This window comes from Drosophila nasuta, chromosome 3 (assembly GCF_023558535.2).
Source record: "Drosophila nasuta strain 15112-1781.00 chromosome 3, ASM2355853v1, whole genome shotgun sequence".
NCBI classification, from domain to species: Eukaryota; Metazoa; Arthropoda; class Insecta; order Diptera; family Drosophilidae; genus Drosophila; species Drosophila nasuta.
In genome coordinates, this window is record NC_083457.1 from 53,488,626 (window position 1) to 53,512,749 (window position 24,124).

General features: G+C 35.1%; 2 protein-coding genes across 3 annotated transcripts; one reads left to right on the forward strand and one right to left on the reverse strand.

Moving 5' to 3' along the window:
• Positions 1 to 1,276: 1,276 nt before the first annotated feature.
• On the reverse strand, positions 1,277 to 6,820 carry LOC132794312 (uncharacterized). Its single transcript, XM_060804671.1, has 4 exons — positions 6,723 to 6,820; positions 4,419 to 4,676; positions 3,894 to 4,015; positions 1,277 to 2,455 (listed from the first exon to the last, which is right to left on the reverse strand). The coding sequence occupies exons 2-4, from the start codon at positions 4,661 to 4,663 to the stop codon at positions 2,085 to 2,087; spliced, it is 738 nt and encodes a 245-aa protein (XP_060660654.1). The 5' UTR covers positions 4,664 to 4,676; positions 6,723 to 6,820; the 3' UTR covers positions 1,277 to 2,084.
• Positions 6,821 to 10,429: 3,609 nt separating this feature from the next.
• Positions 10,430 to 23,917, forward strand: LOC132794309 (glutamate decarboxylase). 2 transcript variants are annotated; one of them, XM_060804668.1, is made up of 8 exons: positions 10,430 to 10,601; positions 10,846 to 10,896; positions 11,678 to 11,746; positions 15,476 to 15,712; positions 18,603 to 19,171; positions 19,244 to 19,311; positions 21,702 to 21,780; positions 22,674 to 23,917. In XM_060804668.1, exons 3-8 carry the CDS (start codon positions 11,686 to 11,688, stop codon positions 23,190 to 23,192), a joined length of 1,533 nt encoding a protein of 510 aa, XP_060660651.1. In that variant the 5' UTR covers positions 10,430 to 10,601; positions 10,846 to 10,896; positions 11,678 to 11,685; the 3' UTR covers positions 23,193 to 23,917. The 2 variants fall into 2 exon arrangements, with proteins under 2 accessions (XP_060660651.1, XP_060660650.1); XM_060804667.1 differs by lacking the exon at positions 10,846 to 10,896.
• The last annotated feature ends 207 nt before the right edge of the window (positions 23,918 to 24,124 follow it).

Genomic DNA, 24,124 nt, shown 5'->3' on the forward strand with positions numbered 1-24,124 from the left:
TTGTTTTGCATGGATTTTTGTCTACCCTATTTCTCTATTTAAGCTTGTTATTAATTGTTATTTACTTTCAGCTAATTTGTAATTGTTATTGTATTTTATTTATATAGTTTTCTCCGTTGTTGCTGATGTTACACTTCTTGGTGACATCAATTCAATGCCAGTTACAATTAAACCAAAGAATTTTCTTATTTTTCATATTTTTGTTGTAATTGATGATGATGTTGTTAAAGTTGTATTCATTATAGTTATTATAATGAATTGATATTTTTGTTAGTTGTTATTTTTGAGCGATTTAAGACTCTTTCGGCCGCTGTATTCATGGCAGAAACGCAACGCCTAACACATATACATATACATAAATGTAAAGTGCATTATTCATATATATATTATAATTTGTATATATATTTATATACTAGAATATAATGTATTTGTGGATAATGTTTAAACATGCTACACATTGATATATTGAAGCCGCAATAAATGGTAAATAAATGTGCTCTGAAATCGATATTAAACTGCTTCATTTTTTTCATAATCTTCTTTTTTCGTAACTAATTGTGCAATTACAAACATTTATAGAGTGCCAGATTATGAATATAGGTTTTTTTTTTGTTTTTCTAACATTTATATATAAATAGAATTTTCTTCAGTGTAGCCAAACTTTACACACACAAAACACATTCGATTGTGAATGTGTTTTTTCTCATCCTCCAAATTGTTTTCTTTTTTATATTTAATTATTGTCTGTCACAGCGTCGCGTTTAACACAACAACGTGTGCTAGCTTTTAAATATAATATGTGGAAATTATAATTTTTGTTTTTTGTTTTTGTATACTATGTTTAAGCTCTTAAGAAACTAATTGCAAGAGATGTTGGTTTCGCAATTGACGCATGTCTTCCAAAATGCTTGTTGTTGTTTGCTGAAATGCGAAAAAATGTCTTCCAAACACTTTTTAGCATATACTATTAGTATTATATTATTTATGTATATATGTATAGTTATGCACATTGAGATATTTGCAGTAAATACACTTATTTAATTAATGTTCTCGTCGAAAAACTTCTTTCAGCTTCTCTTTTCTGTTCAATGAGCCTCTGATTTGCAATCGCAACTCATTTTTTGTTGTTGTTATTTTTTTATAGACCAATTTAGCTATATATATATCGTATTCATATATATAATAACCAACACTAAACTCTTGGTTAACATTTATAATTGTGACACGTAATTGATGCTGATTCTTTTTTTTGTTGTTGATATTATTAATATATTACTTTTTGTTTAAATTGAACTCAAAAATGTTTAATCAATTTTGTTTCCTTCTGCCTTTGTAAAATTGATATGCTGATTCCATTAATTAAACAAAAGTGATATCATATTATAATAGTAGTATGTAAATAATTGTATTCACGACGATATGTTGTGTATTTTTGATATTAATTGGTTGTTTGATTTCTAAGCATTATGATCTTCTCTTTTCTTCTCTTCTCCTCCTGTTAGCTCCTACAACTAATCCTTAGGTTTGGTTTTGTGCCAACAACGGAATCTCGAAGATCTTTGGATAGATCCTCGAAGGATTCGCAATTGTTATGCACTGGAAGCCCTTTTGTGATTTTGCTGTTTTTTCCGCTTACGAGCTGAGAATGTGATTTTTGTTGTGTTGTGTAGATTCGCTTGTTGTTATTATTAGGTTTTCATCTTATTTTTTAATTGAAATTAATTATAAATTAATTGATTCGCATAGGGAATTTTTGTTTTTGTTTTGTTTTTGCTCATGGCTCATTACAAGTATTTCATTTATATATTTATATAGATTTACTTTTGTGCTTATTTCGCATTTATACAATACAATTCAACTAAACTTTCGCAATTAACAACAGTGAATATAAAGACAACACTAGCATTTTTAACACAAATCGAAATTTGTCGCAGAGTGCGACACCAAATTAAATTTCCTTATTTTTTTTGCATTTTTTTTAGTAGATTTTAGATGTTTTTGTTTTAAGTGTACAACAAAAAGACAACGAAATATTTTTATAGTTGCGATCTATGCACCTTCAACGAGAGCCTCAGGTGTGAAGCTCAGGTGAAAAACGGCGATAGATCACAGTTGCACAAAGACCCGCCATCGCCAGTCTTGCACAGCGTCTTGCACACTTCGTCCCAGTCCGGCGTCTCTGAAGCGTCTCTTCCCGCAATCTCAACTTGGGATTTGACTGCCAGCTGCATTGTTGCTGTCATCGTCAAACTTGCGCCATCTCCGGAACCATGTGAAGCCGCATTCTGCACTGCACTGACCTTCTCCTTCTCCTTCTCATCCTTTTCCTCATCCGAAACACTCAACAACTGACATGGACTGCAACCGTTCAACGTGCGACGGCGTTGATAACAGAAGCTCGAGCAAAGTCGATCACCGTAGGAGATGAGAGGCTCAGCTCCCTTGCACTCAGAAGCTGTAAAGGAATTGAAGAGAATTGTGAGATTATAGAGACAAAATAGTAATGTATATCAAGAATTAATATGAAAAAGACGGATATTTATAAACGATTTAAATTCGCTTATAATAAGGACTAAAACAGATTGGTGTCATTAGTTGAATTATTTAATTATAATAAAGATAATGAATTATAATGAAAAAAATTAAGATAATTATTATTTGAAATGGAAGATTCGAGCAACTATATTCAAAATAATAAAGCTACACATAATGGAAAAACGTGCTAAAATCAAGAATAAGATCTGGGATCAAGATTGTTTGTATGTCAAAATTAAACCGAGAAAGTATATTCTTAAATCATCTTAAAAGATCGTAAATCTACAAAAAAGCTTGATTGCCCAGTCTTTAAATTCAAGATTATAAATTTGTTGCAAAATTGAAAAAATCTCAAATTTGAACCAAGAAATCAAAATATTAAACCAAGATCAAACAATCTTAAATTTAGATCGCTTAAAATGGAAAAAATAAAAATAGATAAAATGTGTACTTGACATGCTAATTTACAAATTAATATAAATTCAAACGTAACATAAAAACAAGAAAGAACCCAACAATCGAGTGTGATCGACTCTTAGATACCCGGTACGCATTTTGAGTAAAAGCAAAAACAGTGCGGTATTATTCTTAGAATATACTATATATATCGCAAAAATACTGTCATACCGCAAAAATAGATCATATTCTGTATATTGTTGAAGAAATATACCATATAGAGGTCAAAATTCACCAAATTGTACTACATAAAAAGATACCATAGAGGTTAAAATATACCAAATTGTCAGACCAAGCAGCTAAGACCCCAATGCAGTACGTGTAATTTGCAATTCAACAGATTTTCTTAAATTAGTTCTACAAGTTTTAATAAATAAATACTGTAGTTATTATTCAAAACAAAATTGATCTGCGTGCAAACATGAGAAGTGCAAAAATATAAGTGTATAAATATTTATATTTACATATAGAATTGCATTTCGTTTTATATAACAACTAAGGAATTCGGCATGTATAAATCTGTTAGACAAATTGGGATATAAAATAATGATTGGACATTACAAACTTTAGAGCTAAATGAACTAACTTAATATTATTTAGCTTTAAACAAAAAACAAGTGCTCTTCAATAATGAGAAAACTTGCAAATGCAAAGAATTCAAATTATGCAATTCTAGTAAATAAAACAAAGGCATAATTTCACGTTTACATAATTGATAAACGCATTTAAGAGTCAACTATATTTTTGGGTTACACAATCAATAAAAGCATACGTATTAACCACTATCTTCTCGTTTAAATAATTAACAAATTCGTACTCAAAGTTAACTACTAAATGTAATATAAATTGCGTACTCAAAGTTAACTACTAAATTTCATACACATTTTGTACTCTTCACTTACCATTTTGCGATCCAGTCAGTTGCCCGCATTTAGCCCAATCGAAAACAGTGTTCAGGATCGTCACCATTCCGCCGCCAGACTTTTGGCAGTAATTCGCACATGGCGTTACGCCGAGGCCAGCTCTGAAGAGGTCAACGAGAAAAGGCAAAAGCAAAACAAATTAAGTAAACAACACTTGAAATGGCAAACAAAATAAAGTCACAGTTGCCGGCATTTGTATTATTTATATTTTAATCGTATTCATGCCCGCTAAGCTCGATTAGTTATCTGGGAATTTCGGAAAGCACTCGAAATGCCAATGCGAAATGTCTGCTCATATCACTCAACACACGCGATTCACGCGACAAAAAGATGAAAAAGTTTTGATGTTCTCGAGTTGATTTTTGACTAATTTGTCATTCATTGTGACAGCTTTGCACGCTGAACGGATAAACACACTCGGTTATAGATTAGATTTGATGAGCTGAGCTGAGTTGTGCTCTCGAAGTTGAAGCGCTCTACCATACAGTATAACTGTTGACTTACCCGCAGAGCTCTTTACACACCAAACTCCAATCCTGAACTACGCTGACGGACGTCAGAGTTGACGACGACGACGACAACGACGGTCTGTGCTTGAGCTCATCTTCAAGGCTTTGCTGTGCTGCTTGCAGCGTAATTGTAGCATCCCCCAATGTCTGCAACAGACGTGAACGTGGATGCTGTGACGTCACGGCGCAATGCGACTGCGCAAAGCAAACGATGGTGACAACCAATAGCAGTCGAAACATGCTGTTCTACCAGCTAGAAAGAGACAGCAAACACACACATAAGCTGACTGTATGTAATGTGTAATGGCCACCGTGTGGTATGCGTAATGTAATGTGAAGAGAGATGAGATGAGGGTTGAATGTAGGTTTGCTAGGTGCGGAACTCGCTTCTAAGCACTGACATCGCACAATGGAAGCAATTGCGCTCGAAATGCAATTATCGCGCGCCTGAAAGTAGGCAACAAAAAAAAACACACACACACCATTGCATTGCATCGAGTCTATTGTTATCATCATCATTTTGCTTGCCGCTTGATTTGTTCCTTTCCAGCCAAAAAGCAAGGCTTTGCTCCTTTGTCAGACCCAGATCTAGGCTCTCTAACGAAAAAAAAACGTAATATTCGACTAAAGCTTGGCATCGATTTTTGCTGCCATCATCCCGTGTGTTGTGAGTTAATTTTTTGTGCACAGCCTTTTTTAGCAAATACTCCGCTTGAGCGTGCTGTGTCCGCTGTGTGTCTGCCACACAGTTGAAAGTTGCCAGCGAACGCAGACACACATCCGTATAAACTCTATCTATATTCCCTTAGGGTATACACAACATACGTTCGGTGTTTTAATCCGGATTTAAACGCTGCAGCTGTGTCTGCTTTTTAATTAACTTTCGCAATTTGTCATTTCATACGGTGTTTGTTTTTTGTGTTTCTTGTTTTGAGTCTTTATTCACCTCTTTGTTGGTGTTGCCGCAAGCACCTCACGTAAAAGATTCAAATATTTTCGCCTATCTGGGTTATAGAGCCTATCTGCGCTACGTGCAAACACAGCCAGGTAAATATGCGCTTTAATTACTAAAGTCCTTGGCCAAAACCCTTTGTGACTAGTCAGCAAATCGCTTTCAGGGCTGGCCACAAGGTTGAGGACAAAAGTCGAGGGTATTGAGAGAAGACTTAAGATAACAAACGAAATATTTCATTTGCATCGAGTTTTTTTTGAAAGTTTAATTAATCAGTTAGAAAATAAGAACGAAATATGATTTACTTTAAATAATCTAGACATATATTTATTTGTTTTTATATTTAGTAACGAATACAATTCTTTATGGCAATGAAATGAGCTTTCAGGGCTGTCCACAAGGTTGAGGACAAAAGTCGAGGATATTGAGGAAGTACTTGACTTGACGTTGGCCTTAAGATAACAAACGAAGTATTTCATTTGCGTTGAGTAATATGATTTCAATGTTTTATTAATTAATTGTCGAGTTAGAAAGTACGAAAGAAGAAATAACGAAATATGATTTACTTTAAATTATCTATTCCGTATTGCAATTCCTTAAATAAGCCAGAGCATCTAAGGCTTTTAGGCAAAAACTTGGGTAGATTTATTATCTATTTATATGTTTACACAATTTAGTTACTTTTATAAATTAAATATCAGCAATTTCATAACATTACACAATAATTTTAAAGTGTTATTTGATTAAATTTTAAGAATTTATGATATTAAAACAAGGTAGAAAGACACCAATTATTATTCATTCATCTTTTTCTATTTCCTCAAGTAGAGAAAACTAATTAATTATTTGTTCAGGCAGAAAGAGACATTGAAATAGCAGTTACTTGTCTTGTATAGATTTTTATCACACTTACTTATCTGCATTAAATGTTACTGATTTTTTAACCTTATTTACACAACAAATTTACAGTGTTATTCGATCAAAATTTGAGAATTTGTAATATCAAAACATAGACACCAATTAAGTGTATTATATCACTAAATCATACTCCATTTCCTCATGTATAAAACTGAATATTTCGCACCTATAATACCCTAAGCTAAAATTTCTACAGGATATAAAGAATTTTGTGTCTGAACAGAAACAAATGGCAAGCATTTATAAAAATTCTTTTCATTGAATTCCAAGCACAAAGCTTCTAATATATAATTTATTACACAAGTCACAAAAAGCTAAAACGAATTCGCTTTAATTAATGACTTTGTTCAAGGCAATCAATAAGAATTGACAGCCATTTTTTATTTCTTCCACAAATTTTTGTAGTCAGCAAAATTCTTTAATACTCACATCTCACTCGATAGACATAAAATTAATGTACAACTTAATAAAATTCAAACACATTTAATAAAGAATAAATCACTTTGTTGTGCTTCACACCTCAGTGCTTCAATTAGAACTAAAAACAGCGCGAAATTTTGCACTTGTTTTAAAAGCCACGATACTCAATCAACTGATTCAGCCAGATGGGTCAGCAAATCTAAAGCGAATATACTATATATATTTTGTATATAAACACTCATAATAAAGCGTTATCAATTGGCTTGGCTAAACACACTAGTGTTTTCTATTATGTTTTATTTTTTGACATATGCTTGGCCTATTGTGTTGGCTTTAATCAGAGATAAACAGAGTTAACCAGGAGCACCTAATTATAATTGGAAGCATTTTAGCTTTGCTTCGATAAGCTTCAACCTGTCAGTTGTGCGACTAGATAACAATTATTGCTCGTTCAATATATTCTGTGTACTTCCAATAAACAATATCAAGCATTAAAGTGTGGGGCACAGTTAATGCGGGCCTTCCATGTGTGTTGAGGATATAAAATACAGGTTTTAGGACAAGTGAAGCTGATGGAATTAATTAGCAATATATTTATTAAAATACCTGCTAAAATTAGTATAATTAGCTTGACTGAAAGAAATCTGCAGGCAAGAGATTGGGAATAAACTCGACTCTCTTAAAAAGACTATAGATATTGAAAATCATTAAATAATATACAATATGCTTCAATATTTTCAACAAGCGCATATTCGAACTATATAAATTATATTAGGACAATAACTTATTTTTGACTAAAACAGATTGGAACTGAAGCTTAAGTTCTGATTTTATTACTTAGCTGCAAATTTTTAATTTTTTGGGAACATTGTCCTATATGCTCTGCTGGCAGAAATATATATACGTCTGTCTGTCTGTCCGTCTGTCTGGCCGTCTGTCCGTTTAAACCCCTAGATGTTAGAGACTATAAGAGATAGAGCTATAATTGTGAACAGAACTTTTAATGTTTGCATGCAGATTAAGTTTGTTTAAAAATTTTGCCACGCCCATGTACGCCTCCGCCTTAGGGGTCTTAGTTGCTCTAAGTGACAATCTGGTATATTTGTATCTCTATTTTGAATGAATATATGTATATATATTCTATATGAATATATCAAATATAGCCTTTGGTAAATTTTGAGTATTTTTGTGGTATATTCATTTGGTATATTTTAAAAACAATACCGAACTGATTTCTTTTATTCATAGTGGGTAGCGGGTATCTCACAGTTGAGCACACTTTACTTATTTTGCATTAAATTAAAAGGTAATTCAGTCGATTCCTTAGAAACTTATATTGCGGGTTTTAAATAAATTCAAAGTCACATCTAAATTGTTAACTTAATTCTAAGTTGGATGTTACGGCTTTTCTAAATAAACTGAACATATTTGCAATAGTCCAATAAGTTATATTCTTTATTAAAAACTTGTTTTTTTTTTTGCTTTTAACAAGCACAAATTCTGCGTATTGGAAGTATAGGAAACAACTTTTAATTCTTGACTAGAATACATAGATTGCAAGTGAAGCTTAAGTTACTAGCTTCACATCTAGCTATAAATTGCGAAATTATTGGAAATCAGTTTGTTAGATAGATTCTTGGTAAAAAATTCTTCTCTCGAGAAAAAACACATAATATATTTTCAAATAAGCTGAAAAACGCTTTACTCGTAAAAATAGGTTAGTGTGAATATTAGATATAATTCTAACATTAATAATCAATTTAAACAGTTTGTTGTGGCTCAAACAATTTATATTTCAATTACTAAGTACTTGAAATTAATTCAAGTTCTTTTGAGAAAACAATCCACTCTATATTATTATTATATTATTTATATTATATTATATTATATTATATTATATTATATTATATTATATTATATTATATTATATTATATTATATTATATTATATTATATTATATTATAATTTGGAAAATATAAGTTTTATATTTTATTAACCCATCTTGTAATACATTATTTCAGTTTTTTTTTTTATTGCTATTAACAAGTTGATATTCTGTAAATTATACAACTTCTCATTCTTGACTTGAATAGATTGGTATTGAAGCTTAAGTTCTGATTTTTTTATTTTCTTCACAACTAGCCGTAATTTTTCAATTTCCATTGGCAGTGTTTTCCTTTACAATACAGAATTCATCGTATAGTATTTATGATATTTACATTAAATACTTATTTTCAACTTATACGTTTTTTTTATATTTCAATTACTAAGTACTAGGCTTTGAAATTATTTCAACTTCTTTTGAGAAAACAATGCTGATAAGTCCACGCAGAACATTAGAACAACATAAAAGTGAATTTAAAGTTGATGCTGAAATTCAATTAAAGAAGCGGACAAGATAAACAAATCTATGCGGTGTACAACACAAGTACTACATTAAGACCCAGGCAGCAGCAGCAGCAGCAAAAGCGTCAGGCACTTAAAGGCTGACAAAAGTTTTGTGGGCCACAAGCGATGCCTGCATGTTGTGAGATAAGCGAGCCAAGTCGAAAGATACTTTTTGCTGTTCTTGCTGGCAAACTTGGCCAAAAGTGTAGGTAGTTGTGCCAGCTGCACCTATTTTTTCTTTTCTACTCTTTTACTCTGTTTTTTTGCACAGTTCCGACTGGCAGCTATCAATGTTACATAAGACTCGAGTAACGCTGAAAACTATGCTATGGAAATCATTCAATTGCGAATAACGCAATTGAACTGCGTGTGTGTATGTTTGTGGGTATGTGTGTGTGTGCTGTCCGGGCAGCCATTTTGCAAAACACATCACTACGCTTTGTGTATGTGTATGTACATAGGTGTTTCTCTCTACTTTGTTATTTTTTTCGGTGCTTTGCTTTGACCTAAATTTGTGAGTGCCTCGGAAAATCCATAAATTGCGCTGTAGCCTTTGGCATACACATACACATATGTAAGCAGGATATATAGTATTTCTTTATATAGCACATGTTGGTCTATTATTTACTTTACTGTTACTTCAAGGTTTTTCGCATCGCATCGCAAATTGCGTTTTCCTCTCTCTCTAGTGATGATGATGGGGCAATAAAAAACTTTGGGCATTGTAAATGTCAAAAACAGTTGCAAAATTAGTTTGTTAATTAGCTTTTCATTCTGCCACATCACATGGCAAAAGCAGACAAAGTGCTTGACAGTAAAAAGAGGAATCGCTACAACAACAATAACAACAACAACAACAACAATTAAGGCATGCCATTTAAATTTGTTGAAAAAACATTCAACACTTTTTGTTGAACTTTCCCCATTCTCCCCCTTTTGAATGAAGCCTGCGCATTTGAGTCGAATTTTGAAATGTGTATCTAGTGGATATGCTGACGCCCCATTTATTGTAGCTCCGCCTTCGCCATGTACAACTTAGCCAAGATGGTTGCCAGAAATGGCAGCGATGACGTCATCGTTTGGCGCCCAAAATCAGAGCAACAACAACATCGAAATATATCTGCATATATACGAGAGACGTGCCCATACATAAGGACAACGAGATGCCATTGCTGTTGTTGAAGGTTATGCAACACAAACAGAGCACATATAGTAATGTGTGTGTGTGTGTGTGTAAAGTGTGTGTGTGGGTGGACTTTTTGCTGTGTGTGTTGTGCGTGGCATAGGCATCGTAGGCAACCCAAGCGGATGCTGCTGCTCAGAGCTCCGCAGATCGTCAGCGAGTGAAGCTGCTTTTTGCCAGCCAAGAGTCACCACAAATCCGACAAGCTAGTCACAGTTAGTCAAGTGGTTCCGTCCCGTTCGGTTCAGTTACAGTTCAAGTTACAATTTACTCTTAACAATTTACAATTCACGACGCGTGTGTACAAACAAAGTTTTGTAAGTTTGTAGTTTGCTAGTTTGCTGTCACCTTCTTCCAGTCTTCAGTCAGCTCGCACATCAATTGCATTCTAGTTACTAACAAAATCTAAACTAACCAACTGAGTAGCTAAATTAACTAAAATCATTTCGCACGCTCTCGCTCGCCAATAATCTTCGTCATTTAGTTTGTTTGTTGTTCTCTCTTCTTGTTGATTATTATCGCACATTTTTCGCATTCGCACACGTTATTACGTATACGCAGCCAAAGTGAATTATCTAAAGCAATACATCGACGATATCCGCAGGATAATCGGTAAGATATCCTACATCCTCACACACACAAACACACACATACTCCATTATCAGTGCTTATCTCTGCATAATTCTCGCTGTCTGTTATATAAGTTGAGTTCAGCTCAGTCAGGTTTAAGGTTTTTCGCATTACGCCAGCAGCTGTCGCCTTGCCTCCCACTCCTCATATCCTTGCCATCCTTCATAGTTATATACATCCTGTAGACTGTGGAAATTAGCTTAACACTCACTGCGCAAATGCAGATGGCGTCCAGCTTTATATACACAACACACAACACACACTCTATACACACTCCATATTCTATACAGACTCAGCCTCATTTGAGTATATGAAATCTGTATTTCTCTATGTGCTACGAAGGAAGGAAGGAAGCTTGCGACACCCACACACCCACACACCTATACACCTACACTCACACACCAATTTTGTCCTTCAGTTGTCCTTGTGTTCAGGCTGAACAGTTATGTATTCCTCTCTTCTTGCTTCTGTTTATTTACTCAATCGTTGCATTTTCCCGCTCTTTTCCCTCCATCCCGAATATTTCCCCTTGGCCTTGCTTTCGATTATGTAATTGTTCGTGTAGGTATCCATTTTCCATTTTTCAGTTGTAGATTGTGTAACACTTTGCTTGTAATTGCCATCTGCATATTGTCATTGCAATTTCAATTGGAATTGCATAACATTTGCACATTTGAATCATTGCCCACTTTGTACAGGCAACTTTCTTTAATTCGAGTTAATGCTTATGATTTCCTACGATTTATTTTTCTTGTTCTTTCAGAGGAGAAAATGTCGCTTAATCCGAACGGGTATAAACTCTCCGACAGGACGGGTAAACTAACGGCATTTGGTGAGTACAACTATTTGAACCTGATCAATTCTATTATAAAATATTTTCAGATACATTTTTAAACCTTTAAATAAATAAATCAATGAATCTTTAACACAAATATTATAAAAAAATATTAGTATAATTCTCAGTCTTCGATTTCGAAATGATAACATATTTCGTGTAGGAATGATTTCTTAGATTATGTATGGTATAAAAGTTTAATGGTCAACATCTCAATAACTTAAGGCAAGCTAAAGAAACGACATAATTCGACACACATTTGGTTAAACAATTCTATCAAAAAATATTTGCAGTAATATTGTTGAATCTTTGAATAAATATTTCTAGGAATCTTTAACACAAATATAATGAAAAAGTTAGTTTGGTTTTCAATTATCGATTTCAAAATGATGACATATCTCTTGTAGGGATGATTTCTTAGAGTTTGTATAGAAGCTCAATGATTAGCATCGTAATAATTTATGGCAAGATAAAGAAACTAAATAATTTCAAACACATTGAGTTAGAATTACATCCTTAACTATATCTATATTTTCAAGAATCTTTTCAACCGTATCAAAAAGAATAAGACCTTTTTCGATTTAAAACATAAACTTATTAGAATAGATATAAAAAATGCATTGACAAATAAATCAGGAATGGAAGATAATTTATTTGAAATAAATAATTTGTTTTTAAATTAAGGAAATTAAGTCAACTTTTGCTAGTCATAATAATGGTGATATAAATTATAATATCAATGTGTAGGAAATAAAAGTAACTAACAATAACTAATAGTAATAGCATATTTAAATGAAACAGACTTCAAGAAAGTATTTAAATTCAGTAGTTGGAAATTTGTATAATATTTAATGGAAAAATAACACTAAAAGTGTTTTACTCTTTTCTTTTGACTCTCACATATTCCTTTTGTTTTATCGACGTAAAACGAAAAAGTTGAAGATTTAATAACTTAAAACAAACACACGAGATGTTCTTATTTTTTATTATTTGCATTATTTATTTTTACTACGAAAAGTTAACTTTTCTTTTACGATAAATTGTCCTAAGCTAAAATCATTTACGTCGTATTATATTTGAGTATTGTTTCCCATATTATCCATTTAGTTAAATATATGTTTGGTCACTTAATCGTCAATCATTACTAATCACTAAAGACTAAGCTGTGGTGTGCTTATCATGATGATAAGTTATTACTAGCTTAAGCAATTGTGTGCTCAAACAATTCCTTCACATGCGAATACTCCAAACAGGCTCAGCTTCTGTTATTTATTTGCAAAGTCAATAATAAATGAGAGTGTTAAACTGACACTGGCAAACAAAACGCTGCGAAGGACAGCCGCAAGGACACACACAGAGAAAGAGAGAGAGAGCAAACATAGGAGAGCAATTCGATAGTCGAGAGGCTGTCTAGGACATTCGCTGCCAGTTGCAGCAGGAGTCCTGCAGGAGACCTTGATAAATTGCTGCGCCGTTTGGCTTCGTTGGTGCGTGAAACTGGCGAATGCCTTGTAACAGATTTTTTGGGCCAGCAAACAAACAGATAAACAGTCGCACACACACACACACACACACACACACACACACACACACACTGACAGACAGACAAACAGACAGGGAGACGGATGTGGCGAATGGGCAAAAGTCAAAGGCAACCACCACGGAGAGAAAGAGAGAAAGCAGAGGACTAAGCATAAGGTGCTGGCAGACGCGTGCACGAAATTGAAAGCACAACAAACATAAACCGTTTAGTCACAGGATATTACGCACGCTTACCGCGTGCACGCATGAAAGAGACAGCAACAGTTACATGCAGGATCAGGGTTGAGGTCCTGTCTTTGCCTGGACACGGCTGTTCTTGACATTAAGCGCACAACTCCACGCTCAGCACATTAAATTTTATTTAACTTTGCTGTAAACTTGAGGAATTTCGAAATTGCTACAATTTGTCTGCCACGGCTGCTGGTATCCTTGCCTCCTTTTGGGGTAGAAAGTTGCAGTTGCCTCGCATTTAAATTGAATTGAAAATTCGCCAGGCTTCACTTGATGCCCTTTTAATGACAATCATGCGCAACGTTAAGTTTCCAATTGTAAGAAGAAACAATCTTAATTTCATCATAAAGCCAGGCAATTAATAGCTGCAACCACAGCAGCAGCGATGGACAAGCCGCACCCGCTGCGAAACAACCTTGCCACACAGCATGGGGCACAACCCCACATAAACCAAAGCCACAGCTTGCCACGGCATATGGCTGTAAGCCATAAAAACCTCGTAATGTCCAGGCAACTCAGCTCAGGACTGAGCTGTAAATTTTAAGAATTCTTTTAAAAATATGCGGTGTACTTTTTTATGTATAAGACGGACAGATTTATACCCTTACTTAAGATTCTCTCTTTGAGAATTTATTTAAAATGGAGTTAAAATATATCTTCTCTTTGTATTCAAGATATATCAGTTGATCATATGTTACATCCGCACTTAGGGCCTCGGCTAAACTTCTAAGTGATTATAAAAATGTTCAATCATTTTGTAAATACATACATTAAAGTATATGTTACAAGGAAGGAGATTGTTATAGGAATGAAAATCAGTTGTAAAACAATTCGTTAAAAATTGGAACAGTACAAAATATTAAAAAGAATATAGAAAAAATTCAAATGCAAAAGAATGACAAAAAGGAAAATCGAAAGAGAAAGAGAAACTTTCAAAATAATTGAAAATGAAATGCATATTTTTAAGCTTAATTTCAGTATTTTGATTTTAAGAAATATATTCATCAGATATATTTTTTATTTTAACATTAAATTCAGTATTTTAATATAATATATTAATTGTTAGTTTTTCGAAATACCTTCATCTGATATAAATTTATTGATTGCTTAATATCAGTGTCGCAAAACTTTATTTTTATTTGAATATTAACGTTTATTTGAAAAATTATGTACACACTTAAAGTAAATATGTACACACTGAAAATTAGTATGTGCACAATTAGTAGTGAGAAAAAGAAAAAAAGAAGCAAGATCACATTTTGAGTTTGACATACATATGTAAATAAAATTATAATTCTGCCACAATCAGTATTTTAATATATTAATTGATGGTTATTGGAAATACCTTCATCAGCTATAAATCTTTTATATTGTATTCTTTATGTCATTTTCCTTTAATATAATATTTTTGGACGAATTGTTATCTACTCTCATTTTATAATCATTAGGTTGCGTCATGAACTATTTTATTTTTTATGTATTATAGAGTTTGCTATATTTTTCTATTTATTTATTTCAGTTAGGGAATATTCTCCAATTATAAGTATTTTATAGTATTTTCTTTTTGGAAATAACTATATATATTATTTCATTACTCTTAAATTTCGTTTTAAACTCGTAAGTTCCATTTGCATCACTTACCTACTCTTAAGCACACTCGTTCCACTGAAACTCTCAGGATTCACTGTGAGGGTCGAGCATTGAAATCTGTTTTTTTATGGCTCGAGCGTTGGGTTTCAATTTCAATGGCAAAGCTGTGCCACAAATCATCATAACAATAATAATCATATATCACGTTAAGGACTTGCGGCCAGATAAGGCCCAAAAGTCATTTACGCTGTCAGCAGCAGCGCACGCTCTTTAATTTTTTCGATAAGAGTAAAAGATAGTACTTGAATATTATTTTTTATTTTATGAATCATTTTTTGTGTGTGTGCCTTCTTCTTATCGCAGATCTGATGCCAACGACAGTGAGCGCAGGACCCGAGACACGTGAGTTCCTGCTGAAAGTTATCGATGTGTTGTTGGACTTTGTGAAGGCAACAAACGATCGCAATGAGAAGGTGCTCGACTTTCATCATCCGGAGGACATGAAGAGATTGCTCGACTTGGATGTACCTGACCGAGCGTTGCCGCTGCAGCAGCTGATCGAGGATTGTGCCACAACGCTGAAGTATCAAGTGAAGACGGGTAAGTGGGTGAATGAAAGGTGAAAGACTTTCTTTCCCAGGGGTGGCTTATCAAATGTTTACACAGTCAACCAGTTGGTGTTAATCAAATTTGTCTCTGCATAAATTTGCATAGCATATGTTTGGCTGACAGAAATTATAGAACACTTTTGCAGGGCGCGTGCCCAAATAACTTGCGGTCGCATTAAGGACACAAAGTGTGCAGTCTTGTAGATAAGCACATTAGCTGCAAGGACATCACAGGCAACAGAGAAGAGACAGTGAGACAACAGACAATGCCATTTTATGGCCCATTGAGCTGTGCTCGTCCCCAGTCGACTTCTTGTTTACACCTTTCAAAAACACACACTCCACTCCACTCCACTTCTCCGTCCAAATCTGTAAATCTCATTTGCCATCAATCATAAATCAGCCACAGCCAAAAAAAAAAAAAAAGGGTTCTCGTTGGCAGCAGCTTTAGCAGCCAAAAGTCATTCGCACGTTTCACTTTTTGTTGGTTGTTTTCTTTATTGGCGCTGAATATGCGCCTGATTTCATTGAAAATTAATGCCAGGGGTGGTCAGGACATCGTCAGGACATCGTCAGAGGACAGGAGAGAGCGCACGTGACCGCAATTGTGTTTGGAGTATCGATAATAAGCACCCCCGGAAGTTGTGGCCTTGTCTAGGAAACTGCCTGAGCTTCCGTCACTTCCCTTTTCCGCCCCCCTCATTTTTACTTTGCTCTGGGAACGTCGGAAATTATTCTTTTGCCTTCTGAAAATTCGGTAGCTAAAAATTGAATTAAAACAAGTCTGAGATTGTGATGTAATCAACGAGTAGCTGAGTAAACCAAGATTTTATTAGGTTTGGAACATTCGAAGAATAGCATTAAATCAATATTGTGGTTGAGGAGTGAAGTAAATGGGAGAAATAAGTGAAAATGAAGACGAGGCAATAAATTATGGTTTGGTTTGGCAACAACATATTTCTTAGAAATTATATTTCGGAAAAGAATAAATTTCTATCATAGTTTAAGATTAATTGAACTCATAACACATTTCAATGTCTTGAAAGAGAAATGAAAAATGCACTCTACGGTATATTTTGAATGTATAACTATATCAATATACCAAATATAGCCTATGGTATATTTGCAGTATTTTTTTTTTTTTGTATAGTAATTTTGTATATTTACAAAATTTTCTGCCATTTGCTTCTATTCACAATGGATAGCGAGTATCTCACAGTCTACACACTCGACTTTAGCTTTCATAAAACTTAAACTTTATAAGGAATAGAAAAAATTCATAGTATTGAAAAAAAAGTAATTAAGCATTTCAAGGCACTTAATACATTTATTTTCTTTAAATCTTGTCAAGTGAAATTCAAACTAAATATATTTATTCCTCTTTCAAGTTTAAAAGTTTCAAGTTTAACCATCCCAGGAAAAGAAAATATTCTTAACCAATTAATTTTTGAAGCTGTTTATATATTTTTCGTATAAAGTATAAAATAAATTGTTTATTAAAATTCAATTGTAGGAGAAAATATTCTCATTTCAAAGTAAAATTGAGGTTCATTGAGCTATTCTTTTTAAGGATAATATAACTTGTTTATAAAAATTCACTTAAATCCAAGTCACTGAAATTATTCTTAGAATAGAAAATAATCAACTAAAATATATATTCTTAGGTTTAACATTTGATATATGTTTTACTCAACTTCTTATTCAAGCTTAATACGATTTTTCGACTTTAAAAGAATAAGTTCAACACTATTTCATTGAAGACTCGTCAACTAGCTAATTTTCAATCGAAAATCCAGTGCACAAATTGATGTACTCAAAAGGATATTGAAAGTTTTCGGCAATGGAATTTCCTTTTTAGTAGCAGACGCAACGTTTTTGCGTAAACTGGCATGATATAAATCCCATTTATGATCCATAATCTCACATAATGCGCACCCTGCCGCGAGTTCCATGAGGGAAACATGATATGCCAAGGCAGAGGCCAAAGGCAGGCTTTTGCTGTCTGCCGACGAGTCGACGACTCTATATAAAAAGGGGAGCTTTAATCAAAATCCGTTGTTATTTTCTGACTCGCTGCATTCCTGATCCTTTGATGCGAGTGAATGACTGACTGCCTGACGCTCTAAGGCCGTCGTAGTCTGGCCAGGACTCCACTGAGTCGTGTGTCTAGGTCGAGGGTGCGTCGTCTTCTGCTGCTGCGGCTTGTGGCAGCTGCAGCCACATGGGCAAATTGAAATGTTTGAATGCCGACGCTGATACATTCTATGTGTGTATGGGTGGATTTAGCCTTGTGGGCAATGGGATTTTAATCACACGACTTATGGCACTCAAGATGTGAACTGACAGACGCCCCCAGAAGCAACAATGAAGGGTTCGCCAGAGCATTTAGCGAAGGGGGAACTTCGACAGCTTCCTGCTGCTTCTGTTGTTGTTTGCACTGAAAGCATTTTGTGATTTTTCGTGGGATTTTCAATGCCCAGCAAGTCGCAATTAGCTGCAATAAATGAGCAATTTAAGACACACTCGAAACAAGAAGATTTCGCTGCTTACATGGAATTCAGTCTATTGATTTTGCTGACCCCCAAAAAAAGTGTAAAAATAAAACAATGTCTGCCCTTGAACGTATGTACTTCCGGCCTTGTATTGAATGCCAGCGAAGCATATGAAAAAAAGGGGGCCAACGACTGTTGCTTTTGTTTCAGGACTGCGAAATATTTTTAATATAAAACAAAAAACAAGAGAACGCAGCTGCCAGGCACATCTGCTGTCAGCTTAAAGGACTCCGGTTGACAGTCAAGACAGCCATAGCGAAAATGGAAAAGCGACAGGCATTTTCAGCTACATTAAACTCACGAATTTTCTCTCATTTCTCACTCACTCAGGTCATCCGCACTTCTTCAATCAGCTGTCGTGCGGATTGGATCTGGTCTCCATGGCTGGCGAATGGTTGACAGCCACTGCGAATACGAACATGTTCACATACGAGATCGCTCCGGTCTTCATACTCATGGAGAACGTGGTGCTGACCAAGATGCGTGAGATTATCGGCTGGTCAGGAGGTGACTCAATCCTCGCTCCTGGTGGCTCCATCTCCAATCTCTATGCCTTCTTGGCCGCTCGCCACAAGATGTTCCCCAACTACAAGGAACACGGTTCCGTGGGTCTGCCCGGCACTTTGGTCATGTTCACATCGGATCAGTGTCATTATTCGATTAAATCTTGCGCCGCTGTATGTGGCCTCGGCACCGATCACTGCATCGTCGTGCCATCCGATGAGCATGGCAAAATGATCACCTCCGAGCTGGAGCGTCTCATTCTGGAGCGCAAGGCCAAGGGCGACATTCCCTTCTTCGTCAATGCCACCGCTGGAACAACTGTCCTGGGAGCCTTTGATGACATCAACACGATTGCTGACATTTGCCAGAAGTACAACTGCTGGATGCACATCGATGTGAGTGGAAACTGGAGTGGGAGTCACTTATTAAATGTGCTAATCAATTATTCTTCATTCCTTTATTTGCAGGCTGCTTGGGGCGGTGGTTTGCTCATGTCGCGAAAACATCGTCATCCCAGATTGACAGGCGTAGAGCGGTAAGAGGAATTTTATTATCTACTTTCATATTTTCAAGGGGCAACATTAAAAAATATATTATTAAATTAAAAAAAAGGTTCAAATATAAAAAGGTTATTTATCGCATAATTTATAAGTCACAAGTTTTAAATGATTGCAACAGTTTAGGGGGAAATGACGCACAGAAAATATATATGGAGTATAAGATATATATATATGTATATATATAGAATATGACATATATTTTCTGTGCTTCACTTCCCCTTACAATCTTACACGTATTTAGAACTCATGACACATAAATTAGATGATAAAGAGCTTAGTTAGCATTTCAATAACACTTTTGTATATTATTTATAGTATCATTAATTATATTGTTAAATGAAAGTAATGAACGTAACAAAATAAAACGCGATTTAATGAATAAGTCTATTTAGTTAAATTAACTTAGTTTTTGAGTTCTGACTTTGAGAGTTGATTCTGACTTTTGTTACCCATCAAATCTTAATCACACAAGCAAGTCCAAAATTTTTTATTGCTTTAATTTTATTATATTATTCGCTAAAATGTTTGTTAATGAACAGAAATGCATCTTTTGATGTTAGAAGCATATTCTTTTTCATTTCGGATATCAATCTTCCCAATTTTATTCAGAAATGTGCTTACTCCAAAAATATACTTAAAGAGATTGCTCAGATTTTGTAAAGTAAATTTCGAATATATTGGAATAGAATTAATTTTAAATAAAATATAAAATTTGTTGGTTTAATGGCGGTTGATAAAATATATTAAAAAATAAAACCAAATTTTTATTAAATTAAAATACAAAATTAACGTAAAATATTTAAAATTAGAATAATATCTTTTATCGTAAAAGAAATCAAAAGCATTTTTGATTCATTTTATTTAAAATTTCGTTTCCTGACTATAAAGTCAAGTTAGAGTGCAAACTGAAATACATTTGAATCATTTTGATACTTAAATTCTACTTAAAATTCAACTTAAGCCAGACAATCAATATTATCAAGTGATTCTTTAAGTTATTTGTGTTGTTATGTCTCACTCTGCAGCTCAGCTCAGCTCATTCATCATGTTGTTTGGCCCTTTTTTAGCCTGTTTTGCCCTCATATGCGGCAGTCAAAACAAAAAATTGAAATCTCTTGTTGCGCAAATTCAAATCTAAATGCTCCCAAATGGCCCGCATGACGCTGAACAGAATGCACTGCTCTCTTTCACTCTATTTCACTCTCTCTATTCCTCTCTCACTCTTTGAACCCTCAACGACATGTGGGAAAAATCTCAATTTGTCATTTAGTGCCTCCATCAGGTGTTCAGAGCTTATAGGGATTACAAGGCCCAAAGCCGAGTGCATTTTCGTTTACGTAAAAGACAAACAAATGAACAAAGTGGATTTTCAACCCGCACTCCCTTTTGCTACCCTTCTCCGTCTCTCTGACTTTCCATGTGCCACCCTGCAACAAAAAAAAGGGAATGGTGAGCATTACTTACACAACAATTACGCCAAACAATAGCTGGAGGGCAGACGAAGTTGCCGTTGCTCGAGATGTTGCACTGCAAGGAATTTTTAATTTTAAAGTTAAAACGTGAGAAGGAAGGAGAGAGAGAGGGAGTCTGTAAGTGCACTTTAGCTGCCGCCTCTGTAACCCCAAATCCTTGCAGAGCTTAGGCAAATGTCGCTGTTGCAGCTGTCGTCGTTGTCGTCTCCTTCGTATTGACAGCTTGCGGTCAAGGGAATGGCACATAAACACTTTCAAATTGATGAGGACTCCATCCATCAAGTGGGCAACACTTGCTATTCATTCAATTTGAGTGCTGTGGCATGCAAATTGACGAGCCTCGACATTCGGCGCTTTATAAATTAATCATTTGCGGCCTTAGCCGAATGTTGATTAATGGAGGCAAGTCTAGGAGCTGCACTTAATTCGCCTGAGTTTGAAGAAAATCCTAAAACAATGCCAAGTTTGCCACAAACTTAAATGGCAAACACACAAGCGCCACATGCCGCCACTCAAACTGAAGCATACTTACAGGCACTCCATAAGCATCATGTTTATAGACACCCATACACTCACACACACTCTCAGCTGTAGATAACTGTAAATAGCTCCCCCAGGGATGTTTAGCGGCAGCAACGTCTGTCATCCCTCAGGGCTGCCTTCGGGGTTGCGCTCGCTTTGAATTCAATTAAAGTGCTGCGGCCTGAAATTGCCACAATTTATGGCACTTGCCTCACTCGTTCTCGTTCTTGTTGTTCATGCCTCCATCGAGGGGTGTGAGGCAGCAGGACGAGGCGAAGGCACAGGGGGTAGCTTAGTGTTAATTGTTTGTAATTTGTAATTGAATGTCATTTAATATTATTTGTGGCTCGTTCTGATTTGACTCTTTGCAGCGCCGATTCGATCACCTGGAATCCACACAAACTCATGGGTGCGCTGCTCCAGTGCTCGACGATTCACTTCAAGGAGGATGTGAGTAGAAAATCCTGGAAATATAAAATATGTTTTAATTAGTAGTTGAATATTTTAATAATGAGAGAAAGCCTTTCAATACCTTATATAAAATCTTTCGATTCATGCAACATTTATACAGATAAAGGCAGTTTACAACTTATTATAACTTATTACCAATAAATCCGTCTGTCCGTTCGTCCACCGATAAAAACATCTCGCTCTCAGAGACTGTAAGACTTAAAGCTATGAAACTTTCTATTCAATCTACCATTTTACTATTCTAATTAACACCAACAGAAGATTCTACAAAAGGAAACAAGCTTAGGAGATATTCTTATAAAATAGTTTTTAAATGAAAGATCATTTTTGGTATATTCATTACACTTAAGTATACCAGTTTTTCTTCTGCACGAGACATTCATTTATATTTAAGGAATGTATATATATTTTTATGTTAATATGTTTCCCATGATTAAAGGGTTTCTTCAAGTTGAGTACACTTGAATTTTCATTCCCGTTTTATTTTGGCCTGCAGCTTTCCCAACATTCTTGTGCATATCACAATGTTTGTTGTTTATCCAAAGAATTCCAATTGTATTTCGAACAATTCCTTGTTATTTTTCATGCCAAACAAATGGTAGACAGGCAGTCTAGCAGAGTCAGGTTTGTCGGCTGCTCCGAGGGGTTGTCGCAGCTCGATGGCACAATGAATGAGCACAAAACCTTGCAATAGAAACACCCTTCGAATTGGTCTCTCTTTCTACTTTTTGTAGTATGGTATTAGTATGCTGTGCAATATGTTGCCATCGGTCACAGTTGCGCCTTTTGGCAGGCGGAATTTTAATTAAAATTTCAACTTGACTTATGAGCACTGAAACCCAAAAACTTGAATACTTTTATTTCCGCCACAGGGTCTGCTCATCAGCTGCAACCAGATGTCGGCCGAGTATCTGTTCATGACCGATAAGCAGTACGATATCAGCTACGATACTGGCGATAAGGTCATCCAGTGTGGTCGCCACAACGACATCTTCAAGCTCTGGCTGCAATGGCGTGCCAAGGGCACCGAGGGCTTTGAGAAGCAGCAGGATCGCTTGATGGAACTGGTGCAATATCAGCTGAAGCGCATTCGCGAGCAATCCGATCGCTTCCATTTGATCTTGGAGCCCGAGTGCGTCAACGTTTCGTTCTGGTATGTGCCCAAGCGTTTGCGTGGCGTTCCCCATGACAGCAAGAAGGAAGTGGAGCTGGGCAAGATCTGTCCCATCATCAAGGGACGCATGATGCAGAAGGGCACACTCATGGTGGGCTATCAGCCCGATGATCGCAGACCCAACTTCTTCCGTTCGATCATCTCGTCGGCTGCCGTCACCGAGGAGGATGTGGACTTTATGCTCGATGAGATTCATCGGTTGGGCGATGATTTGTAAGTTGGTTCTCAAGCATTAGTTTTCCAGAGATCCAGAGATCAATGTAGCTACAACTATTGCGTAGTTCATACAACCAAGAAGTATCTTTAAGGTAAAAAAGCATATCATAAGAACGCAAAATAACTTCCAACTTATCAAAAGTTCAATGTTGCTGTAAATTTGTTTGAAATGAAAAACGAAATAAGAAATACGAAAAAAAAAAAAAATGAAATTATAAAATGAAATGTTAACTATTTAAATGTTACGTTTGATTCCGTTCTTCAGTTAAGTCATTTGTAAGCGTCAGGCCAGTGTTGGAAAACTACTTATTAACTATGTACTCACATACTTATAATCAAAGTGTTGCAAAATGATTAAAAACAATGCCAAGTTGATTTTACGTTTCACATTCAAAGAAGAAAACAAAAGTTTATTACGACTGTTGCACATTATAAACAAATCAAATATTATATATAGTGAAAAACCCCCATATAAATATATATATATGTATATTTATAAATCAAGACAACACAAATACAAAAACCACCCACGTTCACCACCAGAAGAAGGAAAAACGAACCCAAATTAATTTTGGAATGCAAATGCATGTTTTGAGGCTGCTAAAGTGTTGACAATTGTTTCCAATTATTTCAAATTCTATAGTAAATTCTGTTGCAAAGTATATATCGAAGTTGATCAATGGCAAAGTTTATGCTTCCGGCAATAAATGTACCTTTATATCAAAAGAGACCTGTGCTTGTTAAACTCTCTACACTTATAATCGCAATCCAGAAGAAAAATTGTTAGAAAATTTAAAGAAGAATGCAAAAGCTCATTGACTCTCTCGGTTTGTTGTAATTGAGTTGATGAAGGACCCAATGATCGATCATCGATCATCGATGGAGAATCCTGGGCCACAACTAGTCCAAGTATCGAACTGTGCTATATACACG

Bases quoted from the DNA above. Each gene is read 5' to 3' on its own strand.
- LOC132794312 (XM_060804671.1), bottom strand. From the start codon at position 4,663: ATGTTTCGACTGCTATTGGTTGTCACCATCGTTTGCTTTGCGCAGTCG. The intron at 4,016-4,418 runs GTAAGTCAACAG...TGACCTCTTCAG, and splicing joins GTGTGTAAAGAGCTCTGCGG to AGCTGGCCTCGGCGTAACGC. The intron at 2,456-3,893 runs GTAAGTGAAGAG...ATTCCTTTACAG, and splicing joins ACTGACTGGATCGCAAAATG to CTTCTGAGTGCAAGGGAGCT.
- LOC132794309 (XM_060804668.1), top strand. From the start codon at position 11,686: ATGTCGCTTAATCCGAACGGGTATAAACTCTCCGACAGGACGGGTAAA. The intron at 15,713-18,602 runs GTAAGTGGGTGA...TCACTCACTCAG, and splicing joins GAAGTATCAAGTGAAGACGG to GTCATCCGCACTTCTTCAAT. The intron at 19,172-19,243 runs GTGAGTGGAAAC...CTTTATTTGCAG, and splicing joins ACTGCTGGATGCACATCGAT to GCTGCTTGGGGCGGTGGTTT.